The sequence below is a fragment of the Neofelis nebulosa genome, chromosome X (genome assembly GCF_028018385.1).
Source record: "Neofelis nebulosa isolate mNeoNeb1 chromosome X, mNeoNeb1.pri, whole genome shotgun sequence".
NCBI lineage: Eukaryota > Metazoa > Chordata > Mammalia > Carnivora > Felidae > Neofelis > Neofelis nebulosa.
The window spans coordinates 74,250,755-74,276,755 of record NC_080800.1 but is presented as its reverse complement, the minus strand read 5'-3'; the positions used below and the strand labels follow the sequence as shown (position 1 = coordinate 74,276,755).

The window sequence follows — 26,001 nt, the reverse complement described above, 5'->3', positions numbered from 1 at the left end:
TTGGAGAAAAGAGACAGAAAGTCATTATCAACTATCATTATATTAACACATATTTATTTACGATAGTAACCAACTTACTACATACACTACAGAGCAGCAAGAAGTCAGTGTAAGGGAAGGTGAAGTTAGATAAAATACAATGTTTGTGGAAATGATGAAAAATTAATCATAATCTAATTTTTTCTATTAAGCCATCATTTAATTAATAGAACACCATTAGATATTTTGGAATAAATTCATAGTTATCACTAGAAAAAATGTCAAAAATATCAAGTTTGGCTTTAGAATCCCCAAGATATCCTTTCAGGGCCTTCTTATACTCTCCTTAGAATTTCTTCTGTTTGATGCCTAGCATTCTTGAGAGGGTTTAATTCCAGTTTCTCATCATGCACTAAATTCCTTGAATGACTGATTAAGATGAAAATTGTTGCAGTTTATAGAATCTATAAAAATGGAACTGAAAAAAAATTTCCCATGGGCAACAGCCAATAAGAAGGAGCAGATATTTTTAGACAAGGACATTGCTCTTGAGTTCTCAAGTCGTAATACATACATAAAAAAGCCAGAGTAAAGCTTTTGAATTATTGGATCTGATTCACTTTTTTGTGAAAGGAATGAGTCCATAACGTCAAGAGAATGTGCTGTCCCCTTTCATATAAGTACTGATGGATCCTGTTCATGACAAATTAGATCGACTATTTCTCTATAGCATAGATAAAGAAAATACTGCAAATTTTACTAAAATATTCTGGGTAGGCCCTAGAGAAGAAAAGGATGAAATTAATTCTGAAGTATATTTTTTAAACTTTTATTAAAACCTGAAATGTACTAATTTCCATACTTTCAATGATAGTACCTCTTTCCATTCATCTTTCTGTGCATCATATGACTCAACAGTGTTCAAATAAGTGTGTCCATCATATCTTCCAACCACATAGAGTTTACCTCCGAGGGGACATACAGCAACGGCATCTCGAACACTCAGAGGTGCCACAGTTGACCATGAATCATTTTTTGGATCATACCTTAAGAAGTTTAGGAAGACAATTGAAAAGGGAAGTCCAATAGGGTTAAAAATAATAAGCATTAATAAAATGTATACTTATCCAATATAAGGAATTAAAAACACCTTACAAATATCAAGTTATTTTGACCAATAAGTGTTAAAATAAATGCATGACAAAATTCTATTCATCCACAAGAGGTCACTCAAGCATATAAAAAATGTATTTCCTTTCCAAAATACTATGTATTTCTTTGATCAGTACTCAGATTCTCTATGAGGAAATTTCATATATTAGTATCTTAACATTATATGAAAAATGCCCCCTCTCTTTTTTAGTATGCTATTTGGAGAGCTTTTGTTTTTCTCTTATCCTTTGTTTCTCAAAAGTTATATGTGAGATGCCTGATCTTATCATGTGAAAGCTCACATTTCAAGTAAATCTGAATATAATTGTCTTTTTTGTTTTGTAGACTGTAGTAAAATAGTTTTAATACTGTTTTTAGTTAGAATGGCCATAGTCTTATCCTATATTTCCCCCCCATGAATATTCCTATTTATTGTAACAGAAGGATTTTTTCCATTTTAATCTGAAGCTAATTCTTTATCTCCAAACCTTTTCTGTGAGCAAAATGAAAGATAATTCAGTAAGTAATAAAATCTTCTCCAGGAATTCTTTCCTAAAATTTTAAGCCTTTTAAAAAATGCATAACACTAAAATTCAAAAGGAATAAACAATGAAAGAAAACTTATATAATTATACATGGAAATGTTCTCTGATTTTGTATTGGCCTAGGTGCAAAACTCAATGAAAAAGGTGTATTTTACAGAAGACATTTTTATTTATTACCTTCTACTAATTTTATTATATTTCTATTACCCCTTTCAGTTCTTTTTTGATGTCTTTAATTATACTCTAAATTATCTAATCTCAGGTTCCATTTGAACTTGGTCTCACATCCAGTAATATTTTTAATAATATCTGTAATCAGCAATAATTAAAATATCTTTCATGTCTCATACATATTGCTGAGTGTCATGTAACATAATCTTCAATTTTGATGTTATAATAAAACCTAGAACCAGAAAATCCACAACTGTATGCTTTAGTTAAACAAAATTTTCAACATATTTGCTATTGTTAATTGATGCTGCAGTCAACTAACAGAATACACATATAAATGAATGGGGAATCAAGGCTCACAGAATGGTTTCTTTACACATTTGCATCCAAACCTGACTTTCCTGTATGTGCATGATAATGCTAAAAAATCTGGCAAATCTGGATATAACATGAGGGAATGGGGTAATGTTGAATCTTCTGAAGAAAAGGCATTTGCACTATGGTTACTATCTGTAAAGACACACAGGAGAAGTTATTAAAGTAAAGGTTTAGCCACTATATCACTTTCAAATTAAATAACATCACATTTCTCCCTTTTTGTTTTTGCTTTTCTATCTCTCCTCACTTTGAATATACATATATATATTCTAGTAGAAAAAAAAATGGAGCCTGAAATAAAGACAATTCATCATGGATTTATTCCTACACTTACAGAAATTAGGAATCATTTGCTTGACTTCTTTGCCTCAATTTTCTGATCAACATTGTAGAAATAGTAATCCCTGAATCAACCACCATGTTTATGTGATGATTTTAGAAAACTTTAAATGATTACTTTAAATAATTGAATGAGACTCCTAAGGTATTAATAGGCCAACAGTGTTTTAGGTGTTGAAAACAGTGACAGGAAAATTGTCTCAGACATAAAAATGAGGATGATCAAATTTCATAGAACATGAACTTTTGATTGGCATTCTACCAACAGGACTATTTTATAACTCTGTTGGTGTTAAGTTGTAGAAAGCTGAGTTTTCTTGTGATTCTTACACATGACAATATAAATGAATTTTGCCTGATAGAGATAGAATTAATTTCCATCAGGTAGAAATGACCCCCAAAGATTGCATTTTACTCTCTATAAGATATTAACTACTTCCTTGTCTATTAATATTTTTTTCAGTATTATTAATTGTCTTTATGTCTTTTCTTCAAAGATTCTTTGAAAGATTCAGTTTTAACATCATATAAATTGCCAGATTAGTTAATGAATCAAAATCTTTGACCCATGTTAATTTTATATTTGTATGAAAGCCATAATTATAATTTTTTGAAAATTATAATTTAACACTTGCCATTTTCTTAAGGTCTTTTGAAGGAAAACACCAATAAGGGGATAATAATAGTAATGACAATAATAATCATTGCAAAAACAATACAAACAAATACAATACCATCAGATAACTTCTACTGAGTACTTAACAGGTGCCAGGAAGCATGCTTACTGCCTTATTATTTACCATATTATGCTCTATGAGGTTGACACTATAATTATCCCTTTATTTTTTCACATGAGGAAACTGATGTTAGTGGATGTAAAATAACTGGGTCAAGGTCACATAATTTGTAAATAGCAGACCTGGGATTTAAACTCAGATTGGTCTGACTCCAAACTTAATACTTTTAACTAGTATACTATACATTTTTTGGTATATGGGAAGTGTTCTTTTTTTCCATTAATTATTTTAATATATCTGATTTTTTAAAAATAAATATGTTTGGAAATTTAACTATGTCAGTAAATAACATTAAACATTTAAGTATTAGGATATGTTTGTCGAATATTTAGTTTTGTAGTCTGCACTATGAAATTTTTTATATCAAATATGAATTGAGTTTATATTTTTCTAGTTGCATGTGTGAATGCCTATTTAAATAAATATAGACACTTTCTTTTTTTTTCTTTTTTTTTTCTTTTTTTTATTTTTTAATATATGAAATTTACTGTCAAATTGGTTTCCATACCACACCCAGTGCTCATCCCAAAAGGTGCCCTCCTCAATACCCATCACCCACCTTGCCCTCCCTCCCACCCCCCATCAACCTTCAGTTTGTTCTGTTTTTTAACAGTCTCTTATGCTTTGGCTCTCTCCCACTCTAACCTCTTTTTTTTTTCTCCTTCCCCTCCCCCATGGGTATCTGTTATGTTTCTCAGGATCCACATAAGAGTGAAACCATATGGTATCTGTCTTTCTCTGTATGGCTTATTTCACTTAGCATCACACTCTCCAGTTCCATCCACGTTGGTACAAAAGGCCATATTTCATTTTTTCTCATTGCCACGTAGTATTCCATTGTGTATATAAACCACAATTTCTTTATCCATTCATCAGTTGATGGACATTTAGGCTCTTTCCATAATTTGGCTATTGTTGAGAGTGCTGCTATAAACATTGGGGTACAAGTGCCCCTATGCATCAGTACTCCTGTATCCCTTGGGTAAATTCCTAGCAGTGCTATTGCTGGGTCATAGAGTAAGTCTATTTTTAATTTTCTGAGGAACCTCCACACTGCTTTCCAGAGCGGCTGCACCAATTTGCATTCCCACCAACGGTGCAAGAGGGTTCCCGTTTCTCCACATCCTCTCCAGCAACTATAGTCTCCTGATTTCTTCATTTTGGCCACTCTGACTGGCGTGAGGTGGTATCTGAGTGTGGTTTTGATTTGTATTTCCCTGATAAGGAGCGATGTTGAACAGCTTTTCATGTGCCTGTTGGCCATCCAGATGTCTTCTTTAGAGACGTGTCTATTCATGTTTTCTGCCCATTTCTTCACTGGGTTATTTGTTTTTTGGGTGTGGAGTTTGATGAGCTCTTTATAGATTTTGGATACTAGCCCTTTGTCCGATGTGTCATTTGCAAATATCTTTTCCCATTCCGTTGGTTGCCTTTTAGTTTTGTTGGTTGTTTCCTTTGCTGTGCAGAAGCTTTTTATCTTCATAAGGTCCCAGTAATTCACTTTTGCTTTTAATTCCCTTGCCTTTGGGGATGTGCCGAGTAAGAGATTGCTACGGCTGAGGTCAGAGAGGTCTTTTCCTGCTTTCTCCTCTAAGGTTTTGATGGTTTCCTGTCTCACATTCAGGTCCTTTATCCATTTTGAGTTTATTTTTGTGAATGGTGTGAGAAAGTGGTCTAGTTTCAACCTTCTGCATGCTGCTGTCCAGTTGTCCCAGCACCATTTGTTAAAGAGACTGTCTTTTTTCCATTGGATGTTCTTTCCTGCTTTGTCAAAGATTAGTTGGCCATACGTTTGTGGGTCTAGTTCTGGGGTTTCTATTCGATTCCATTGGTCTATGTGTCTGTTTTTATGCCAATACCATGCTGTCTTGATGATGACAGCTTTGTAGTAGAGGCTAAAGTCTGGGATTGTGATGCCTCCTGCTTTGGTCTTCTTCTTCAAAATCACTTTGGCTATTCGGGGCCTTTTGTGGTTCCATATGAATTTTAGGATTGCTTGTTCTAGTTTTGAGAAGAATGCTGGTGCAATTTTGATTGGGATTGCATTGAATGTGTAGATAGCTTTGGTTAGTATTGACATTTTGACAATATTTATTCTTCCAATCCATGAGCAGGGAATGTCTTTCCATTTCTTTATATCTTCTTCAATTACCTGCATAAGCTTTCTATAGTTTTCAGCATACAGATCTCTTACATCTTTGGTTAGATTTATTCTGAGGTATTTTATGCTTCTTGGTGCAATTGTGAATGGGATCAGTTTCTTTATTTGTCTTTCTGTTGCTTCATTGTTAGTGTATAAGAATGCAACTGATTTCTGTACATTGATTTTGTATCCTGCAACTTTGCTGAATTCATGGATCAGTTCTAGCAGACTTTTGGTGGAGTCTATCGGATTTTCCATGTATAATATCATGTCATCTGCAAAAAGTGAAAGCTTGACTTCATCTTTGCCAATTTGGATGCCTTTGATTTCCTTTTGTTGTCTGATTGCTGATGCTAGAACTTCCAGCACTATATTAAACAACAGTGGTGAGAGTGGGCATCCCTGTCGTGTTCCTGATCTCAGGGAAAAAGCTCTCAGTTTTTCCCCATTGAGGATGATGTTAGCTGTGGGCTTTTCATAAATGGCTTTTATGATCTTTAAGTATGTTCCTTCTATCCCGACTTTCTCAAGGGTTTTTATTAAGAAACGGTGCTGGATTTTGTCAAATGCCTTTTCTGCATCGATTGTCAGGATCATATGCTTCTTCTCTTTTTTTTTGTTAATGTGATGTATCACGTTGATCGATTTGCGAATGTTGAACCAGCCCTGCATCCCAGGAATGAATCCCACTTGATCATGGTGAATAATTCTTTTTATATGCTGTTGAATTCGATTTGCTAGTATCTTATTGAGAATTTTTGCATCCATATTCATCAGAGATATTGGCCTGTAGTTCTCTTTTTTTACTGGGTCTCTGTCTGGTTTAGGAATCAAAGTAATACTGGCTTCACAGAATGAGTCTGGAAGTTTTCCTTCCCTTTCTATTTCTTAGAATAGCTTGAGAAGGATAGGTATTATCTCTGCTTTAAACGTCTGGTAGAACTCCCCTGGGAAGCCATCTGGTCCTGGACTCTTATTTGTTGGGAGATTTTTGATAACCGATTCAATTTCTTCGCTGGTTATGGGTCTGTTCAAGCTTTCTATTTCCTCCTGATTGAGTTTTGGAAGAGTGTGGGTGTTTAGGAATTTGTCCATTTTTTCCAGGTTGTCCAATTTGTTGGCATATAATTTTTCATAGTATTCCCTGATAATTGTTTGTATCTCTGAGGGATTCGTTGTAATAATTCCATTTTCATTCATGATTTTATCTATTTGGGTCATCTCCCTTTTCTGTTTGAGAAGCCTGGCTAGAGGTTTGTCAATTTTGTTTATTTTTTCAAAAAACCAACTCTTGGTTTCGTTGATCTGCTCTACAGTTTTTTTAGATTCTATATTGTGTATTTCTGCTCTGATCTTTATGATTTCTCTTCTTCTGATGGGTTTAGGCTGCCTTTGCTGTTCTGCTTCTATTTCCTTTAGGTGTGCTGTTAGATTTTGTATTTGGGATTTTTTTTGTTTCTGGAGATAGGCCTGGATTGCAATGTATTTTCCTCTCAGGACTGCCTTCGCTGCGTCCCAAAGCGTTTGAATTGTTGTATTTTCATTTTCGTTTGTTTCCATATATTTTTTAATTTCTTCTCTAATTGCCTGGTTGACCCACTCATTCGTTAGTAGGGTGTTTTTTAACCTCCATGCTTTTGGAGGTTTTCCAGACTTTTTCCTGTGGTTGATTTCAAGCTTCATAGCATTGTGGTCTGAAAGTATGCATGGTATAATTTCAATTCTTGTAAACTTATGAAGGGCTGTTTTGTGACCCAGTGTATGATCTATCTTGGAGAATGTTGCATGTGCACTCGAGAAGAAAGTATATTCTGTTGCTTTGGGATGCAGAGTTCTAAATATATCTGTCAAGTCCATCTGATCCAATGTATCATTCAGGGCCCTTGTTTCTTTACTGACTGTGTGTCTAGATGATCTATCCATTTCTGTAAGTGGGGTGTTAAAGTCCCCTGCAGTGACCACATTCTTATCAATAAGGTTGCTTATGTTATGAGTAATTGTTTTATATATCTGGGAGCTCCGGTATTCGGCACATAGACATTTATAATTGTTAGCTCTTCCTAATGGATATACCCTATAATTATTATATAATGCCCTCTTCATCTCTTGTTACAGCCTTTAATTTAAAGTCTAGTTTGTCTGATATAAGTATGGCTACTCCAGGTTTCTTTTGGCTTCCAGTAGCATGATAAATAGTTCTCCATCCCCTCACTCTCAATCTAAAGGTGTCCTCAGATCTCAAATGAGTCTCTTGTAGACAGCAAATAGATGGGTCTTGTTTTTTTTATCCATTCTGATACCCTCTGTCTTTTGCTTGGCGCATTTAATCCATTTACATTCAGTGTTATTATAGAAAGATACGGGTTTAGAGTCATTGTGATGTCTGTATGTTTTATGCTTGTAGTGATGTCTCTGGTACTTTGTCTCACAGGATCCCCCTTAGGATCTCTTGTAGGGCTGGTTTCGTGGTGACAAATTCCTTCAGTTTTTGTTTGTTTGGGAAGACCTTTATCTCTCCTTCTATTCTAAATGACAGACTTGCTGGATAAAGGATTCTCGGTTGCATATTTTTTCTGTTTAGCACACTGAAGATATCGTGCCAATCCTTTCTGGCCTGCCAAGTTTCAAAAGAGAGATCAGTGACGAGTATTATAGGTCTCCCTTTATATGTGAGGGCACATTTATCCCTTGCTGCTTTCAGAATTTTCTCTTTATCCTTGTATTTTGCCAGTTTCACTATGATATGTCGTGCAGAAGATCGATTCAAGTTACGTCTGAAGGGAGTTCTCTGTGCCTCTTGGATTTCAATGCCTTTTTCCTTCCCCAGTTCAGTGAAGTTCTCAGCTATTATTTCTTCAAGTACCCCTTCAGCACCTTTCCCTCTCTCTTCCTCCTCTGGGATACCAATTATGCGTATATTATTTCTTTTTAGTGTATCACTTAGTTCTCTAATTTTTCCCTCATACTCCTGGGTTTTTTTATCTCTCTTTCTCTCAGCTTCCTCTTTTTCCATAACTTTATCTTCTAGTTCACCTATTCTCTCCTCTGCCTCTTCAATCCGAGCTGTCGTCGTTTCCATTTTGTTTTGCATTTCGTTTAAAGCGCTTTTCAGCTCCTCCTGACTGTTCCTTAGTCCCTTGATCTCTGTAGCAAGAGATTCTCTGCTGTCCTGTATACTGTTTTCAAGCCCAGTGATTAATTTTATGACTATTATTCTAAATTCACTTTCTGTTATATTATTTAAATGCTTTTTGATTAGTTCATTAGCTGTTGTTATTTCCTGGAGATTCTTCTGAGGGGAATTCTTCCGTTTGGTCATTTTGGATAGTCCCTGGAGTGGTGCGGACCTGCAGGGCACTTCCCCTGTGCTGTGGTGTATAACTGGAGTTGGTGGGCAGGGCCGCAGTCCGACCTGATGTCTGCCCCCAGCCCACCGCTGTGGACACAGACTGGTGTGTGCCTTCTCTTCCCCTCTCCTAGGGGCGGGATTCACTGTGGGGTGGCGTGGCCCATCTGGGCTACTTGCACACTGCCAGGCTTGTGGTGCTGGGGATCTGGCGTATTAGCTGGGGTGGGTAGGCAAGGTGCACGGGGGCAGGAGGGGCAGGCTTAGCTCACTTCTCCTTAGGTGATCCACTTCAAGAGGGGCCCTGTGGCAGCGGGAGGGAGTCAGATCCGCTGCCGGAGGTTTGGCTGCGCAGAAGCACAGAGTTGGGTGTTTGCGCAGAGCGAGCAAGTTCCCTGGCAGGAACTGGTTCCCTTTGGGATTTTGGCTGGGGGATGGGCGGGGGAGATGGCGCTGGTGAGCGCCTTTGTTCCCTACCAAACTGTGCTCTGTCGTCCGGGGTCTCAGCAGCTCTCCCTCCCTTTGTCCTCCAGCCTTCCCTCTTTCTGAGCAGAGCTGTTAACTTATGACCTCCCAGAAGCTAAGTCGCGCGTGCTGTCGGAACACAGTCCGTCCGGCCCCTCCGCTTTTGCCAGCCAGACTCGGGGGCTCTGCTTGGCCGGCAGGCTGCCCCTCCGCCCTGGCTCCCTCCCGCCAGTCCGTGGAGCGTGCACCACCTCTCCGCCCTTCCTACCCTCTTCCGTGGGCCTCTCGTCTGCGCTTGGCTCTGGAGACTCCATTCTGCTAATCCTCTGGCGGTTTTCTGGGTTATTTAGGCAGGTGTAGGTGGAATCTAAGTGATCAGCAGGACGCGCGGTGAGCCCAGCGTCCTCTTATGCCGCCATCTTCCATCTCCTCCAATATTCTATTTTTAATAATAACATTTAATTGTTGAAATTGATTAATTTTAATTATTAGAAACTACTGATCCACTAAATGTTCCTCCTTCCAATGTGGATGGTATTTTATGACTTTAGTCACAGGCTGTATAGTATATGAAATATGCATATGTGCAATATATTCATATGTATGATATATAATTGATATCTTCTATTGATTAATTTGTTAACAGAAAAATTGTGGTTATTACCAATGGTAGAAGTATATAGTGAAAATGCACTCCAACCTAACTAAACTTCACTTACTAAAATTCAGTATGAGGTAGGTCAATCCTGAATCATATCCAAAAGTGTTTGTTTTTAGAATCATTTTTATTATAATCCTTCAGCATACATGATGAGGATGCCATTATAATGATGCTGTAGTACATATGAAGATTTTATGATGTACTTTCAATCATAGAAGCTAATTAACCATGTTAGTATTATCCAGACTCTAACTGCTTCTTAGACTCTACTCTGGGATGCTATTATACTGGTTATTATCACCTTGCCTTGAAGGTGGGCAGGAAAAGAAAAAAAAAGAGCCTGGTCATTTTCTCTGCTTCTTACAAGTGCTGTTTGGCGAGAGAGGAAACAAATTAATGAATATGCTAAAATTTAGGGATTAGCTGTAGTTTATTTTAATCTTTGTTTTCTTTCTTCATCAAATATAGTGTGAAATTAAAAGCTGGATATGTCCTTCTAGGAAACAAATACTTTACACTTCAATTAACAGAAATCCTCTGAGTAAGATAAAATTAGACGAATAAGGAATGGATTAAGGCCTAGTGGTATTTTAGTACTATATGTTACCTTGGTAAATTTCCATACCTGTGGTGGAAGTAATGGCAGTCTGATAAAAGAAAGCAACATTGCTAGGTCTTCTTTCCTAGCCTGCACATCATACCCCACCCACTTCATTAAAGCATGGAAAATAGTTTCTTCATCAGGCACACTAATGTCATCACTGCACAGAAGTTTTGAAATTTCATTAGCTGGAAGCAGGAGAAATTCTTGGTTCTTTATGACCTCGATGAAGTGTTCCTAGAAAAGAAAGGTATACTACTGAAACTTTGTACTTTGGAAACTTCTTAAAATAAGCATATGAAGACATTTCACTTTGTTAAAATTCAGAAAAGGCCAGAAAGACAGATATATACATTTATAACAAATAGATACTATTGTTGCCTGTGACAAAGGGCATGGGAAGACTTCTGAAGCTGAGGAGCCAAGTGTTTACACTAGGAATTATTTATTGAATGGAAGGAAGGACTGTAACTTCTTCACAGGCTGCATGGATAGTGTCTGATTTGATACCAGTGTTTTTCTCTCCCACCTGTTGTAGGTGGCAAAAGCTTATGACTCCAGAAGCGATTGGTGTTCAGTTGGTCTTTAGCCAAAAACCTTAAGAGGAAGGCTGGAAATTTTCAAGGTGGAGGCTACCTTAAAGACCTGGGAGAGGTAGCTCTGGCTGTGCATTTGAGGGGCAACATACTGAATTCCTTTGAGATGAGATAGATTGATGAAAAACTATTTTCTCTTACGGAAAAACATTATCTTTTATTAAACAAGGCAAAGATATATTTTACAATGGATAACAATATACAGATTTAGGACAATCTAAAAGAAACTCCTATGAAGTTTTTTTTTTTTTATGGAGGGGAGTGGGGCTTTCAAATTTTACATATTCCTTATTTCTCTCTTCTGTTACAGTGTTGCACTTTATCAAGTATCAAATTTCAGGTAGCTGTGCTTCAATTATTTTTCATCAAAACACCAATATATTTTTTCTTAATTATAATATTGGATATTTTTCTATGACAACACCATGATCATTTTTAACATGTTTCATAGTAAAAATCTCGAACTTTAAATGTGATAAAATATACTTCCAAAATGGAAATAAACATGTCTAGTTGGTAATTTATGTTGCACAACAGATAGATATTCTGAAAGCAGCTTAAAACGGCCTCTAAATAAATTGGGGAGATATTAGATGAAAATCACTCTCTCACAAATCACTCTCTCTGCTCCCCTCAGAGTTTAGTTATTGTGGAACTGAGTTTAAATATTAAAGTTATTCATACAAAAAACATCATTTGATAGACCCATCAGGAAGCTCTGATACCATAAATTCCAAGCTAACGTGCCTATTTAAATGAAGGTCCCTCTTGCTACAAAGACAAACAATTGAGAGAGGATTTCTATTTTTACTGTAGCAGATGTCCCTGGTTGAAAATCCTCTCACCAACAGCAAAATATTGGAAGTAGTACTACAACTAATACATTACACTTATACAGCACATCACACTTTCACAAACATTAAGTCAAAAAAAATATTGTCATCATCAATGTAATCTTATGGGAGGTGATATTATTCTGATGAGAAAACAGGCTATGTGAATTGTTTGTTCTGTGAAATAAATGGCAAATAAACACTCAAACTTAAGTCTTCAGGTCTCCTCCATTTTGCTCAACACTGCAACTGCCTTTCATAAGTGACATAATTTTTATGAATGATTTGAGAAAGAGATAAAACACTTTAAAAGTAGTGGTTACCTACTACTGGGAGTGGATGTTAACTCTGAGAGCTTATATCATATGTCAATATTATGGAAGACATATCTCATTCTCCTTTCTATCCACTCTCCAATGAAAAAAAAGAAAAACAGAATAAGATAAAAACAGAGAGGGTGGAAAACCATAAGAGACTCTTAAATACAGACAACAACTTGAGGGTTGCTGGAGGGGAGGTGGGTGGGGAGATGTGCTAAATGGGTGATGGACATTAAGATGAGTCCATCCTTAATGGTAATGGGCATCCATTAATGGGTAATGTTGGGATGAGCACCTGGTGTTATAGGTAAGTGATGAATCACTGGGTACTACTCCTGATACCAATAATACACTATATGTTAGCCAACTTGAATTTAAATAGACAAATTTAAATGATTTAAAAAAGCAAATAAATGAGAGACAGAGAGAGAGAGAGAGAGAGAGAGAGAGAGAGAGAGACAGGTTGGCCCAGTATGTAAAATCTACTCAATGGCTAATGTGGATCATAGACAAATCTATAAAATGTGATTATGTATTTGACACAACTAAGAAATGATTCAAATGGTTTATATGATGATTATATTTATAGTGAGAAATTAGAGTTTATGATAGAATATATTATGGTTTCTGGGTAGCTGCCTGATGACACTACTGAAAATTTTTTGGCAATATAGTAAATTAATGTAAATAAAGAATAAATATATTGGTTTAAAGGATCTACATGCAGTACTGCAATATACAGTATTGTAGAGAAAAATTTAGTTAAGTTTGAAGAGAAATTTAAATTGTTTTATTTTGGAATTATTTTGTTTTTAATTTCAAGGTAAACACTTTCTTCTGTGCACATTCTTGAGTCTTCTTTTGTACCTTTGATTTGATATTAATTTTTTAATCAACACTTACTTTGTTGTAAAACTTACTAAAAGAACATAGCATACATGCTGAGTTTTTCATCAATGCAAACTACTATTTGTATGATTGTGATGGCTAATTTTATATATCAACATGACTTACCCATGGAGTGTCTAAACTTTGGATCAAACATTCTGGGATTGTCTGTGAGGGTGTTTCTGAATGAGGCCGATTCACATTAGGAAGGGCCATCTGTTTTATTCAGTCTATGATTCAAATGTTTGTAATTGGGTCTTAAGAGTTTATTACTTTTAAACATTAAAATTATATTTATAATAATACAGCATTACAAAAACATAATTATAGCAAGACATTTGCCTACTTTGTTTCATTTATAATAAATACTAAAATAACTAAAACTGATTTAATGATGCAACAGTATTGTGTTTTTATGCACATCCTGATTTAACACTCAGTTTCAGTCTCATAATTTAAAAAGGAAGACAAGTTCATTTTGTGCAACAAAAATAATGTAAGCTGTTTATCAGAAAGTTTTGTCTGTGAGAGTAAGATAACAGACAGGAAATTAATACTTAGCTTAATAATTTAAGTAATTTAACAGGTAGTTTTCATGTTTGGAATTTGTGGTAAGTTTAATCTTTAAACTATATAACAGTTGTTCCTATAGAGTATATGGCATTTGTATTTAGGACATATGAATATAAATAGCAAAATTAGATAACATATATTAAATATCAGTCCATTATAATATTTTTCTCCCCACAATGCTATTATTTCATAAATATGTTAGAATTTAATTTTTTTTATTTATTATTTTTGAGAAACACAGAAAGAGAGACAGCAGGGGAGGGCTAGAAAGAGAGGGAAAATCTCAAGCAGGGTCCGTGTTGTCAGTGCAGAGGACATGGGCTCAAATTCATGAAACTGAGATCATGACCTGAGCTGAAATCAAGAGTCGGACGCTCAACCTACTGAACTACCCAAGTTCTCCTGAAAACTCAAATTTTAAACAATGACCAGGGGTGGGAAAAAAGAGGGAGAAAATTTTACCAAGAAAATTTAGAGAATCCAAACATTAGAAAGTTGAAATTTTTAAGGTCTGTATTAAAGTCTAACAAAATATTGTTTGTATCTCAATCCTAAAATTATAATGTTAATTTTATTTTTAGATGTGACTATCTATTGTTTGATTTTATTTATTTGCATTTTTATTTTCAAATCTTAAATAACTGTAGAAGTTTTCTTAGCTTGAAATATTTATCATGTAGTTGAGTTTCACAGAAAGATAGATCCCATGATTTCCCTTGCTTCAGAGGTTAAAAAGTTAATTTTCTAATCTGCATCAGGGAATTATTAACATTAAAAGTAATTTAATATACTTTGACTACTTTTTCTTGCCCTCTTCCCTACAGGTAATCTGTATTTCATGTCACTGTCACTTGACTGAATAAAGACAATCTTATCACACGAAACTTTTAAAGAATTAACACATACAAATATGTTCAGTTAATTTATTAGAATTACTTATTGAATTGAGAAGGATTTTAAGTCAGTTAAGTTAAAGGATTGAGCTGCAAATGGTTTTTAACCAAAATGGATGTTTTTGTTAAGACATAAAATATTCATTATTTAAAATTGGCTGATTTTGATAATTCTCAAGCTCTTTCAGATAATATTGATATATTAATTAGTTTTTATTGAATGTTATTTATATTTCATTAGAAATCGTAATGTATACAATTTTAGAAACTAAAGTTCTAATATTACAAAAAAAACAGGGACAAAAAGATCAAATTATCCCATTAAAAATGAGTCAAAGACATGAATAAACATTTTTCCAAAGAAGACATCCAGATGGCTAACAGATACATGAAAAGATGCTCAACATCATTCATCATCAGAAAAATACAAATGAAACTACAATGAAATATCACCTCACACCTGTCAGAATGGCTAAAATCAACAAGATAAGAAACAAACAGGGGCTGGTGAGGATGTGGAGAAAAGGTAACCCTCTTGCACTGTTAGTGGGAATGCAAACGGGTACAAGCAGCTTGGAAAACAGTATGGAGTTTCCTCAAAAGGTTAAAAATAGAACTACACTACAATACAGCAGTTGCACTACTAGGTACTTATACAAATAATACAAAAGTACTAATTTGAAAGGATACATGCACCCCAGTGTTTAGAGCAGCATTACCAACATTAGTCAAGTTGTGGAAAAAAAAAAATGTTCATCATGTGATGAATGGATAAAGAGGTGGTATCTATATACAATAGAATATTACGCAGCCATAAAAGAGAATGAAATCATACCATTTGCAATGACATGGGTAGAGATAGAGTATTGTGCTAAGAGAAATAAGTCAGAGAAAAAAAAATGCCATATGAGTTAACTCATATGTGGAATTTAAGAAAAAGAAAAATCATGGGGGAAAAAAGAAGAAAACAAAGAAACAGACTCTTAAATATAGAGAACAAACTGATGGTTACCAGAGGGGGGGTGGGTTGGGGGATGGGCCAAATAGGTAATGGGTATTAAAGAGTGCATTTGTTATGAACACCAGGTGTTCTATGTACATGTTGAATCACTAAGTTGTACACCTGAAATTAATATTACACTCTCTATTAACTAAATGGAATGTACATAAAAACTAAAAAAAACCAAGCACATTATATTTTCTTAATATTGTGGATTCTACTTGAAATATATACTTCTTTGGTTTAATATTTGAAATATATATATATACACATACATAATTTCTCCAAGCTTTGAGATTTAATTAAACCTTTTCACCTTCAAAATTGAAAAACTTCCTTGAGTGCAGCTCAACAAGACAAATATTTTTATCTAATATCCATTATGTCAGTCATTTGCCAATTATATAAATTTATATTGATTTTTATTTTTATGCCAACATTATAGTCTTTATTTTGAAAAGGTTTTTGCGGGGTGCCTGGGTGGCTTAGTTGGTTAAGCGTCTGACTTCAGCTCAGGTCACGATCTCGCGATCCATGAGTTCGAGCCCCATGTCGGGCTCTGGGCTGATGGCTCAGAGCCTGGAGCCTGCTTCCGATTCTGTGTCTCCCTCTCTCTGCCCCTCCCCCGTTCATGCTCTGTCTCTCTTTGTCTCAAAAATAAATAAACACTAAAAAAAATTTTAAAAAAAAGGTTTTTGGAAAGGTTTTTTTTTTTACTGTTTTCTTCTAAGAGTAATATATATATATATATATATATATACACACACACATACATATACATTGCATATTTATATATATACACACACACATATGAATGTGTACACATATATATTAGTAAACGAATCAGTAAGTTAGATATTGTGTTAATATAATATTACTACAAGTTAATTTGAAACAATTGATTTTACCATTGTGTAATTATGTGCCACACTTAGGAGCTCTGTACAACCTTGGGCATCTCCAAATGATCAAATCCCTAAGCAGTTTGAAGGGTGGAGCTTCCTTTTGAGAAAATTGGAGCAGACTTCAATGACTTGAGTCAGCTGCAAGAGACAAGCTGCAGCCAGCAAATTTTCAATAGTATCTTCTTTTATTTTTATTTATTTATTTTTTTTATTTATTTTTGGGACAGAGAGAGACAGAGCATGAACGGGGGAGGGGCAGAGAGAGAGGGAGACACAGAATCGGAAACAGGCTCCAGGCTCCGAGCCATCAGCCCAGAGCCTGACGCGGGGCTCGAACTCACGGACCGCGAGATCGTGACCTGGCTGAAGTCGGACGCTTAACCGACTGAGCCCCCCAGGCGCCCCTAGTATCTTCTTTTAAATGCAGGACACCTAGATGGTTTGAAAAAGTAAAGAATGATTATATGTCCCATTATGTAAGACATGAATGTGCTCGCTAGTTGAATTTTTCATTTTCTCTAATTTCTAGGGCTATCTTTTCTAGTGCACAGTAACCACTGTGGGGATATCTTTTGAGGTCTCAAAATACTCTTTTGAGGTCATCATATACAAGGGAGTCTGTATAAACACTAATAAGATGGCTGAAGGGAGCCAGACTAGATTATCAAATACAATTGTAGCAAATGAACACTGAACACTATTATTGCAAAGAACAGCAACTAGTTATTTCTTTATAATTTTAGACCTGCATCTAAATCTTATATCAACTGGCTGGTCCAGTTGGAAAACCATGCGACTCTCAATCTTGGGGTCATGATTTAGAGACCCATGTTGGGGGTAAACTTTTAATAAAAGCAAAATAAATGTTATATAAACTGTAAGCAATATGATTCAAGGAGCATTATATTATATTGTATAAGGACCATACAATTGTCCATACAGGTAACATTTATATGGAAAAAAAAAAATAAAACATTTGGTAACTAAGTAGAACACTAATGTTATCTGTCCATTTTTTCTTTGCATCTACATTATTAATTGATAAGAATAACTTGCTCAGATATTATGCATGGAACTGACACCTGGCATTGTCTCAAAAGAAAAATAATATTGCTAATAGTTCATAAATAAATGTTTGTATGATTATTTTCTCAGATATAAAAAAAGGCTCTGTTTAAAAATATCTGTGAAGAGATCTTTAAAATATTCAGAGCCATTTAAGCTATTTTCTGTGTGTGTGTGTGTGTGTGTGTGTGTAGTTTTTGGAGGAAGCATTATTGATAAATTATTGCAAATGCTATGTTAGTAAGTTGTATTCCTTTTTTTGTTTATCCAAGCTATAGGTAAGTTATAAAGAATGACATTTCCTATGGATATGTTCTATAAATTATTCTTTGATAGTTTTCCCTGCAAAATGTACTCATATGGAGTCTATATGTTTGCATAAACATAAAGAAAAGAGCTGTGAGATGCTCTGTATTTGGTTCAGCCTCTAAATATGTTGCAAAAGGATCTGGTCCATCAGCAGACTTTCTTGTGTTGTTTTATTTTTGTCCTGGATTTTGAAGGGAAAGTCCTGCCCATATCTCATGAGACCCAGAGAAGTTATCAAGTATTCTCAGCTCCAGATATAAAGCTTAACATCCTATATACATTGAAACTTGGCCTGGTTATTAAGAATATTCATTTCTTAATAAATAAAATTGTAAAGCTCCTAGAAGAAAACGCTAAAAAATCTTATTGACATTGGTCTTGGCAATAATTTCTTGTATAATATACCAAAAGACAGGCAACTACAACTAAAATAAACAAGTGGGACTTCATCAAAGTAAAGAACTTCTTCATAGCAAAGGAAATATAAAATATATTGAAAAGGCAATATACAGAATGAGAGAAAAACACTGCAAACCATATATCTGATAAGGGGTTAATGACAAAAATACATAAAGGACTCATAGAATACAATAGTACAAAAGCAAATAATCCAATTAAAAATGAGCAAATAACCTAAATAGACATTTTTTTCCAAAGACATACAAATAACCAATAGGGACATGAAAATGTGCTTAACATCACTAATTATCAGGTAAATGTAAACCAAAACTCATTCCCATTAGGATGGCTATTAGCAAAAAGAGCAGGGATAACCAATGTTGGTGAGGCTTTGAAGAAAAGGGAGTATTTACACATTGTTTGTGGGAATGTAAATTGATACAGCTTTATGGAAAACAGTATGGTGTTTTCTGAAATAATTGGAAAATAAAACTACCTTATCATTCAACAACTCCACTCCTGATTGTATGTACAAAGAAATAAAATCAGCATCTTGAGAGACATCTGGACTCCCATGTTTGTTGCAGCATTATTAGCAATAGCTAAGATATGAAAACAGCCAAACAATATACAGATCCTTCAACAGTTGGATGTATATATATATAGCACCTTAGGAATGACAAGTAGAGTTTTGGTTTCCAGGCAGGGGCTTGGAGGGGAAAATAGGGAGGTTCATCTCAAAGGGTGTAAATTTTCAGTTATAGGAAGTATAAGTTCTGAGAATCTAACATACAGCATGGTGTCTATAGTTAATAATATGGTATTGGGTACTGTGTACTTGAAAATTATTGAGAGTATATCTTAAGCATTCTCACCACAAAAACAATTAATAATTTGAGATAATGTGTACATCATTATTAATGATTATAATTAATATAATAATAAGGTAATTATTATTAATTATCTTCATCTTAGTAATTATTCCACTTGTATATATATAACAAATTATCACATAGTACAATTTAAATATAGACACTTATATTTTTCAATTATTCCTCAATAAAGTTGGAATTAATTAATTAATTAATTAATATTTCTTGGCCCCCAAACTCATCTTATTACCTTTGCCTTATAGTTTGAGTAAATATGACTTTGTTATTTCAAAGGAAAGACTAAGTCTCTAATATAGAGTTGGACTTTGTATGGACTTTGTATGGACTTTGTATGTATGTAGAGAGTTCCTCTCTAGTTTTTACAAATGAGAATGTATCCACAACATTCAAGAGAAAGACAGATATATGCTTGTATTTTTGTGTTAAAATAGCTTTATTCTCTCAGGGTCAAAATTTTATGTTATATTATTTATCTCTTACTCTTTCATAATACTGAATTTAAAACCTGATTCTGCACTTTACTACCTTCATAAAGCTACTTAACTAGTCAATCCTTCAATTTTCTCATTTGCAGAATAGAAATAATATTAATGTAAGTTATATGATGTAGAGCTATTGTGAGGATTGAATGACTTAATACGTGCCACTTTACCTGTGTAAGCATACTGCACCAAGGAATTAAGTGCATTAGGATCAACTCCTTCCATCCTGACCTCTTCTTGTTTGGCTTCAAATACATCATTAGTAAACATTGCAGCAAAATAATAGGACACTGAACTGAGAACCAACCTGGAAATGGGAATGATTCATAGGAACTTAAATGAGACCAGTATATCATTGAAAAGCTTGAAATGCAGTCAATAAGTTTTTAACACTGCTGAGTTCGTTATCTGCATGAATCTTTCACAGTTCAGTAAAGTATAGTGAAATTAGAATGGTGAATTAGGTAAGTTTATTTTCTTTTGAGGATTTGTGATGTTTTACATGTATTTATTTAAAATTTGGCTCTTTTAAATATCACACAGGGAAATGGATCATATATGCTAATGCTTTTTCAATATAGGAAGATAAAAAGATACTTTCCTCAGCATTCTAATTTGTTTTCAATGGACAAATTCATTCTCATTCGAGTGCTTTACTAACAAAATGTTCTGTCTGCATAAGGATACTTACTGATGGGCTGGAATTCGGAGGTGTCCCACAATAAGTAGTACATCACACAGTTGTTTCTTTTTCAGATAGTTCTCAATTTTGTGAAGAGTTTGTTCTGCATGATTTACAGCATGAAACTGCTCCTCAGATCTATGAATATTCATTTCTTCAGGATATTGTGTATCTAATCTAAAAGGGGTGTAAGAGTGAAAATATGCTTTATTCTCTTAGTGAGTATACAAATGTCCAATGCAAATTTTGGCACATCAACTTATAAGAGAAATATGCTGGATTAGATAAAATTTAAATATGCCTTCCAATCTTAAATATTTCACTATAATTACTGTCTATCCTTCCATTAAAGTGAAGTGTCATGATTCATATTTTTACCTGGAATGAAACCATAAATTTGTATAGTTCCATTGCAGGGCTAGTGGTAATTTTTTTTATTTTTATTTTTTTAACGTTTATTTATTTTTGAGACAGAGAGAGACAGAGCATGAACAGGGGAGGGGCAGAGAGAGAGGGAGACACAGAATCCGAAACAGGCGCCAGGTTCTGAGCTGTCAGCACAAAGTTCAACGCGGGGCTCGAACCCATGGACCGCGAGATCATGACCTGAGCCGAAGTCGGATGCTTAACCGACCAAGCCACCCAGGTGCCCCGCTAGTGGTAATTTTTATATGCACAAACATAAACTATAAAATGCCAGCCTTTTTCTTTGATTTTTATTGGTATCACAATTATGTTATTAGGCACAAAATCATAGACATGATTCAAAATATTTTTCAAATTTGATTATGAACTGAAACTTCTCCATAGAATACTCATTACACAACAGAAATATTTCTTGAAGAATCTCAAACTTGAGATTTCTCTACAATATGTCAGCCCCATCAAGAGAATATACAATTTCCATCTTATATATACTTTTTCAGGATTTATTAAGATATAATTGATATAGAACATTGTGTGTGTTTAAGATGTACAATGTAATGAATTAATATATGTATGTATTGTGAAGTTATTACTACAATAAGGTTAATTAACACATCCATCACTTCACATAGTTACCATTTTTCATGTGTGTGGTTAAAACATTTAAGATCTATGGTCTTAGGAGAATTTCAAGTTAAGATGGTGGAGCAGCATGGAGATCCTCAGCTTGTCTTGTCCCTGACACAGCTAGATCAGCATCAAGACATTTTACACACCTAGGAAATTGATCTTAGGTTAACACAACAATCTGCATAATTTGAGCCACAGAACTCAGGAGGTACATGGCACAAAGCTGTGAACTGTGGGAGAAAAGCTGTGGGGGGTAGGAAGCTGTTTTTGCATAGAGAGGATGGAGAAAGGGGGAGAGTGCAGCATATGTCAGGAGAGTGCAGGAAAAACACTAGTCCAAAAGTAGTTGGAGAAAAAGAGAAAGAGTGAAAATACTTGCCCAAATGTAGTTGGACAGAAAGAAAGAGTGAAAACACTCACAGGGGACTGAACAAGAAATTTGTTCCCCAAAACCACTGATGGCAAGAAAGGAGAGGGTTTCAATACCACCAGGATTCTATAAACAGTGGAGTTCAGAGTCTAAAGTTCCAGAGCTCAGTGCTTGTGGTGCTCTGGTGAGGAAGCAGGGTGAATCCCCAGGAGCAGGGAGTGGGGTCTGATGGGTCTGTATGCCACACGGGGAGAAGCAGTTCCCCTGCTTGGAGAACATTTGGTAGAGACCATATGGCCTCCCCAAAGGCATAGGTCCCAGCAGACTCTGGAGAGCAGCCACATTTGCTGGTATTGGGACAAAGATGCCAGAGTGCAGTGAAACTTGGTGTCAGCTGTGTTTTGTGATTTGCCATGATCTCTGAATGTCTGCTGTTGCATGATTATACAAACATTTTCTGGGGTGAACTGGCATCCAGACATTGCTCAGGGAAACCCTCCCCCAGAAAGTTGACATGGGTCCAAGCCACAGGGGTCTCTGAAGTTTGGGGTTTTAAAACACAAAATCATCTGAGATAAAACTCTAGAAGGAGGTGTCCCTTGGCAGGCTGATGGGATGGATAAGGACAGGGTATAGGCAGGGAGTGGATGGAGGTCTGAGACAAAGGAGGGGTGCTTGATCACAGGTAAGTGAGAGAGGGAATTTCTTGTCCCAGAGACGAGGGAGCTGGATTTCCATGGTCTCCTGCAAACAAGCATGCTCATACATGCACATATACTCTACACTGATCCACCACAGTAAGCTAAGCAGTGCCACCTAGTGGGGAATAGAGCCATAACACGGAGGCCTGCCCAATTGCACCCTCCAAGCATAACCCCTAGAAAACCAGCAGAAACCCCTCCACCTGCTTAGTATATGGACTTTAGAGTGATTCATAATATCACTTCTAGGGGAACCTGGATGTAAACTCATTTGGGTTTCATTTTGTTTGCTGGTTCATTTATAACTTCATTTTGTTTGATTCTGTTTTTGTTCAAATATTTTTTTTTCTTTTGTTTTCTTGGATATAGAAAAATGTGTTTTTATTTTCTTTTTTTAATTTTTAAATTAGTTCTTATTTTAATTTGTAATTTTTAAAATTTTTATTCTATTTTATTTTCTTTATTTTGTTTTATTCTATTTATTATGTACATTTTTAATTTTTAAATTTATTAACTTTTTTCTTTACTTGCTTTTCTTTTCCTTTTTTCTCTGTTCTATCAAGCTTCTTTCAACAGGCAGACCAAAACACACCTAAGATATAGCTTCCTTTATTATATTGCTTTGTTTTTACGTTTTTAATTTTTATTTTATTTTTCTTCCTCCAAAATGACAAAATGAAGGAATTCACCCCAGAAGAAAGAACAGGAGAAATCACAGCCAGAATCTTAAAACATATATATAAGCAAAATGTCTGAATTAGAATTTACAACCACGACAATAAGTTACTAGCTAGGGGTTGAAAAACAATAGAATCCAATTCTGCAGACATAAAAGAAGTAAAAGCTAGTTAGGACGAAATTGAAAATACTATAACCAAGATGCAATCAAATAGATGCCACGACAGCAAGGATAGACGAAGAAGAACAGTGAATCAGCAATATAGAACACAAAATTGGGGAAAATAATGAAGCAGATAAAAGAGGGAAACAAAGGCAACAGAGCACAATTCAAGACTTAGAGAACTCAGTGACTTATTAAAAAGGAATAACAACTGAATCATAGGAGTCCCAGAATATGAAGAGAGAGAAGAAAGGGGCAGAAGCATTATGGGAACAAATTATAGTGGAAAATTTCCTAATCTGGGGAAGGACAGAGACATTAAAATCTAAGAAGCACAGAGAACTCACATTAGATTCCACAAAAACTGACCATCAACAAAGCATATTATAGCCAAATTCACAAAATACACAGACAAGGAAATAATTATGAATGCAGCAAGGGAAAAAATCCTTAACCTATAAAGGAAGACAGATCAGATTCACAGAAAACTTACTTATCCACAGAAACTCGACAGGCCAGAAAGGAGTGGCAGGATATATTCAAGGTACTGAATCAAAAACAAAACAAAACAAAACAACAAAAAAGGAGACAATAATTATTTATCCAGCAAGGCTGCCATTCAATATAGAAGGAGAGACAAAGAGTTTCCCAGACAAACATAATCTAAAGGAGTTTGCGACCACTAAACCAGCCCAGCAAGACATTTTAAGGGGGACTCTTTGAGTGGAGAAAAGAAAAAAAAAAAAAGAACAAAAGCGACAAAGACTATAAAGGACCAGAGAACATCACTCTACAGGCAACATGATGGCACTAAATTCATATCTTTCAGGACTCTCTCTAAATGTCAATGGACTAAGAGCTCCAATCTAAAGACATAAGGTATCAGAATGGATAAGAAAACAAGACTCATGTATATGCTGTTTACAAGAGATTCATTTTAGGTGTAAAGACACCTACAGATTGAAAGTAAGGTGGTGGAAAACATTTGTTATGGTAATGGTTATCAAAAGAAAGCAGAGTAGCCATACTTATATCAGACAAACTAGATTTTAAAATAAAGACTGTAACAAGAAATGAAGAAAGGCATTATATCATAATTAAGGGTTGTATCAACCAAAAAATCTAACAATTGTTAATATTTATGTCCCCAACATGAAAAACCCAAAATTTAAATCAATTAATCACAAGCATAAAGAATATCATTGATAATCATACCATAATAGTAGGGGACTTCAATACCCCAGTTATAGAAATAAGCAGATAATCTAAGCAGAAACTCAACAAGGAAACAATGGCTTTGAATGATCCAGTGGACCAGATGGACTTAACAGATATATTCAGAACATTTTATCCTAAAGGAGCAGAATACACATTCTTCTCCAGTGCACATGGAACATTCTTCATATTAAACCACATACTGGAAAACAAATCAGCCCTCAAAAAGTACAAAAAGATCAAGATCATACCATGCATATTTTCAGACCACAAAGATGAAACTTGAAATAAACCACAAGAAAAGCAATGGAAAAAACATGAATACTTGTAGATTAAAGACCAACCTACTGAAGAATGAATGGGTTAACCAAGAAATTAAAGAGGAAATTAAAAAATACTTAGAAGACAATGAAAATGAAAACATGACAGTCCCAAACCTCTGAGATGCAGCAAAGGAGGTCATAAGAGGGAAGTATATAGTAAGCCAGGCCTTCTTAAAGAAGGAAGGAGGGTCTCAAATACACAACCTAATCTTATACTTAAAAGAGCTGGGAAAAGAACAGCAAATAGTGCCGAAACCCAACAAAAAAAGGGAAATAATAAAGATTAGCGTAGAATTCAATGATACTGAAAAAAACAAAAAACAATAAAAAAAAGTAGAACATATCAAAAAAAACCAGAAGCTGGTTCTTTGTAAGAATTACAAAAATTGACATACCCCTAGCCAGACTGATCAAAAGCAAAAAGGAAATGACCCAAATAAATGAAATCACGAATGAAATAGGAAAGATCACAACTAACAATGCAGAAATACAAACAATAATAAGAGAATATTATGATCAATTATATGCCACACATTGGTCAATCTGGAAGAAATGAACAAATTCCTAGAAACATATAAGCTACCAAAACTGAAACAGGAAGAAATAGAAAATTTGAACAGACTCATAACCAGTAAAGAAATTGAATAATTAATGAAAAACCTCCCACCAAACAAGAGTCCAGGGCCAGATAGCTTTTCAGGGGAATTTCACCAAACATTTAAAGAAAGATTTAACATGTATTCTTTTGAAGCTGTACCAAAACAAAACAAAACAAAACAAAAAAACAAAAAAAAACCACACACAAAAAAAACAAAAAACAAACAAAACAAAACAAAACAAACAAACAAACAAACAAACAAAAAACACCACTAGAGGAAAATTTCCAAAGTCATTCTATGAGACCAGCATTACCTTGATTCCAAAACCAGACAAACACCCCACTAAAAAGGAGAGCTACATACCAATTTCCCTGATGAACATGGATGCAAAAATTCTCAACAATATACTAGCAAACTGGATCCAACAGTCCATTAGAAGAATTATTCACCATGATAAAGAAAGACTTATTCCTGGGATGCA

At 34.9% G+C, this 26,001-nt stretch overlaps 1 protein-coding gene across 1 annotated transcript in view; it reads right to left on the bottom strand.

Annotated features, from left to right (window-relative positions):
- The window catches only part of KLHL4 (kelch like family member 4), a 165,840-nt gene that overhangs the window by 687 nt on the left and 139,152 nt on the right, over positions 1 to 26,001 (bottom strand). The window contains 6 exon segments of the mRNA XM_058712717.1: positions 857 to 1,025; positions 1,620 to 1,624; positions 10,602 to 10,814; positions 16,589 to 16,782; positions 19,901 to 20,040; positions 20,425 to 20,592. Coding sequence (XP_058568700.1) covers positions 857 to 1,025; positions 1,620 to 1,624; positions 10,602 to 10,814; positions 16,589 to 16,782; positions 19,901 to 20,040; positions 20,425 to 20,592 — 889 coding nt within the window.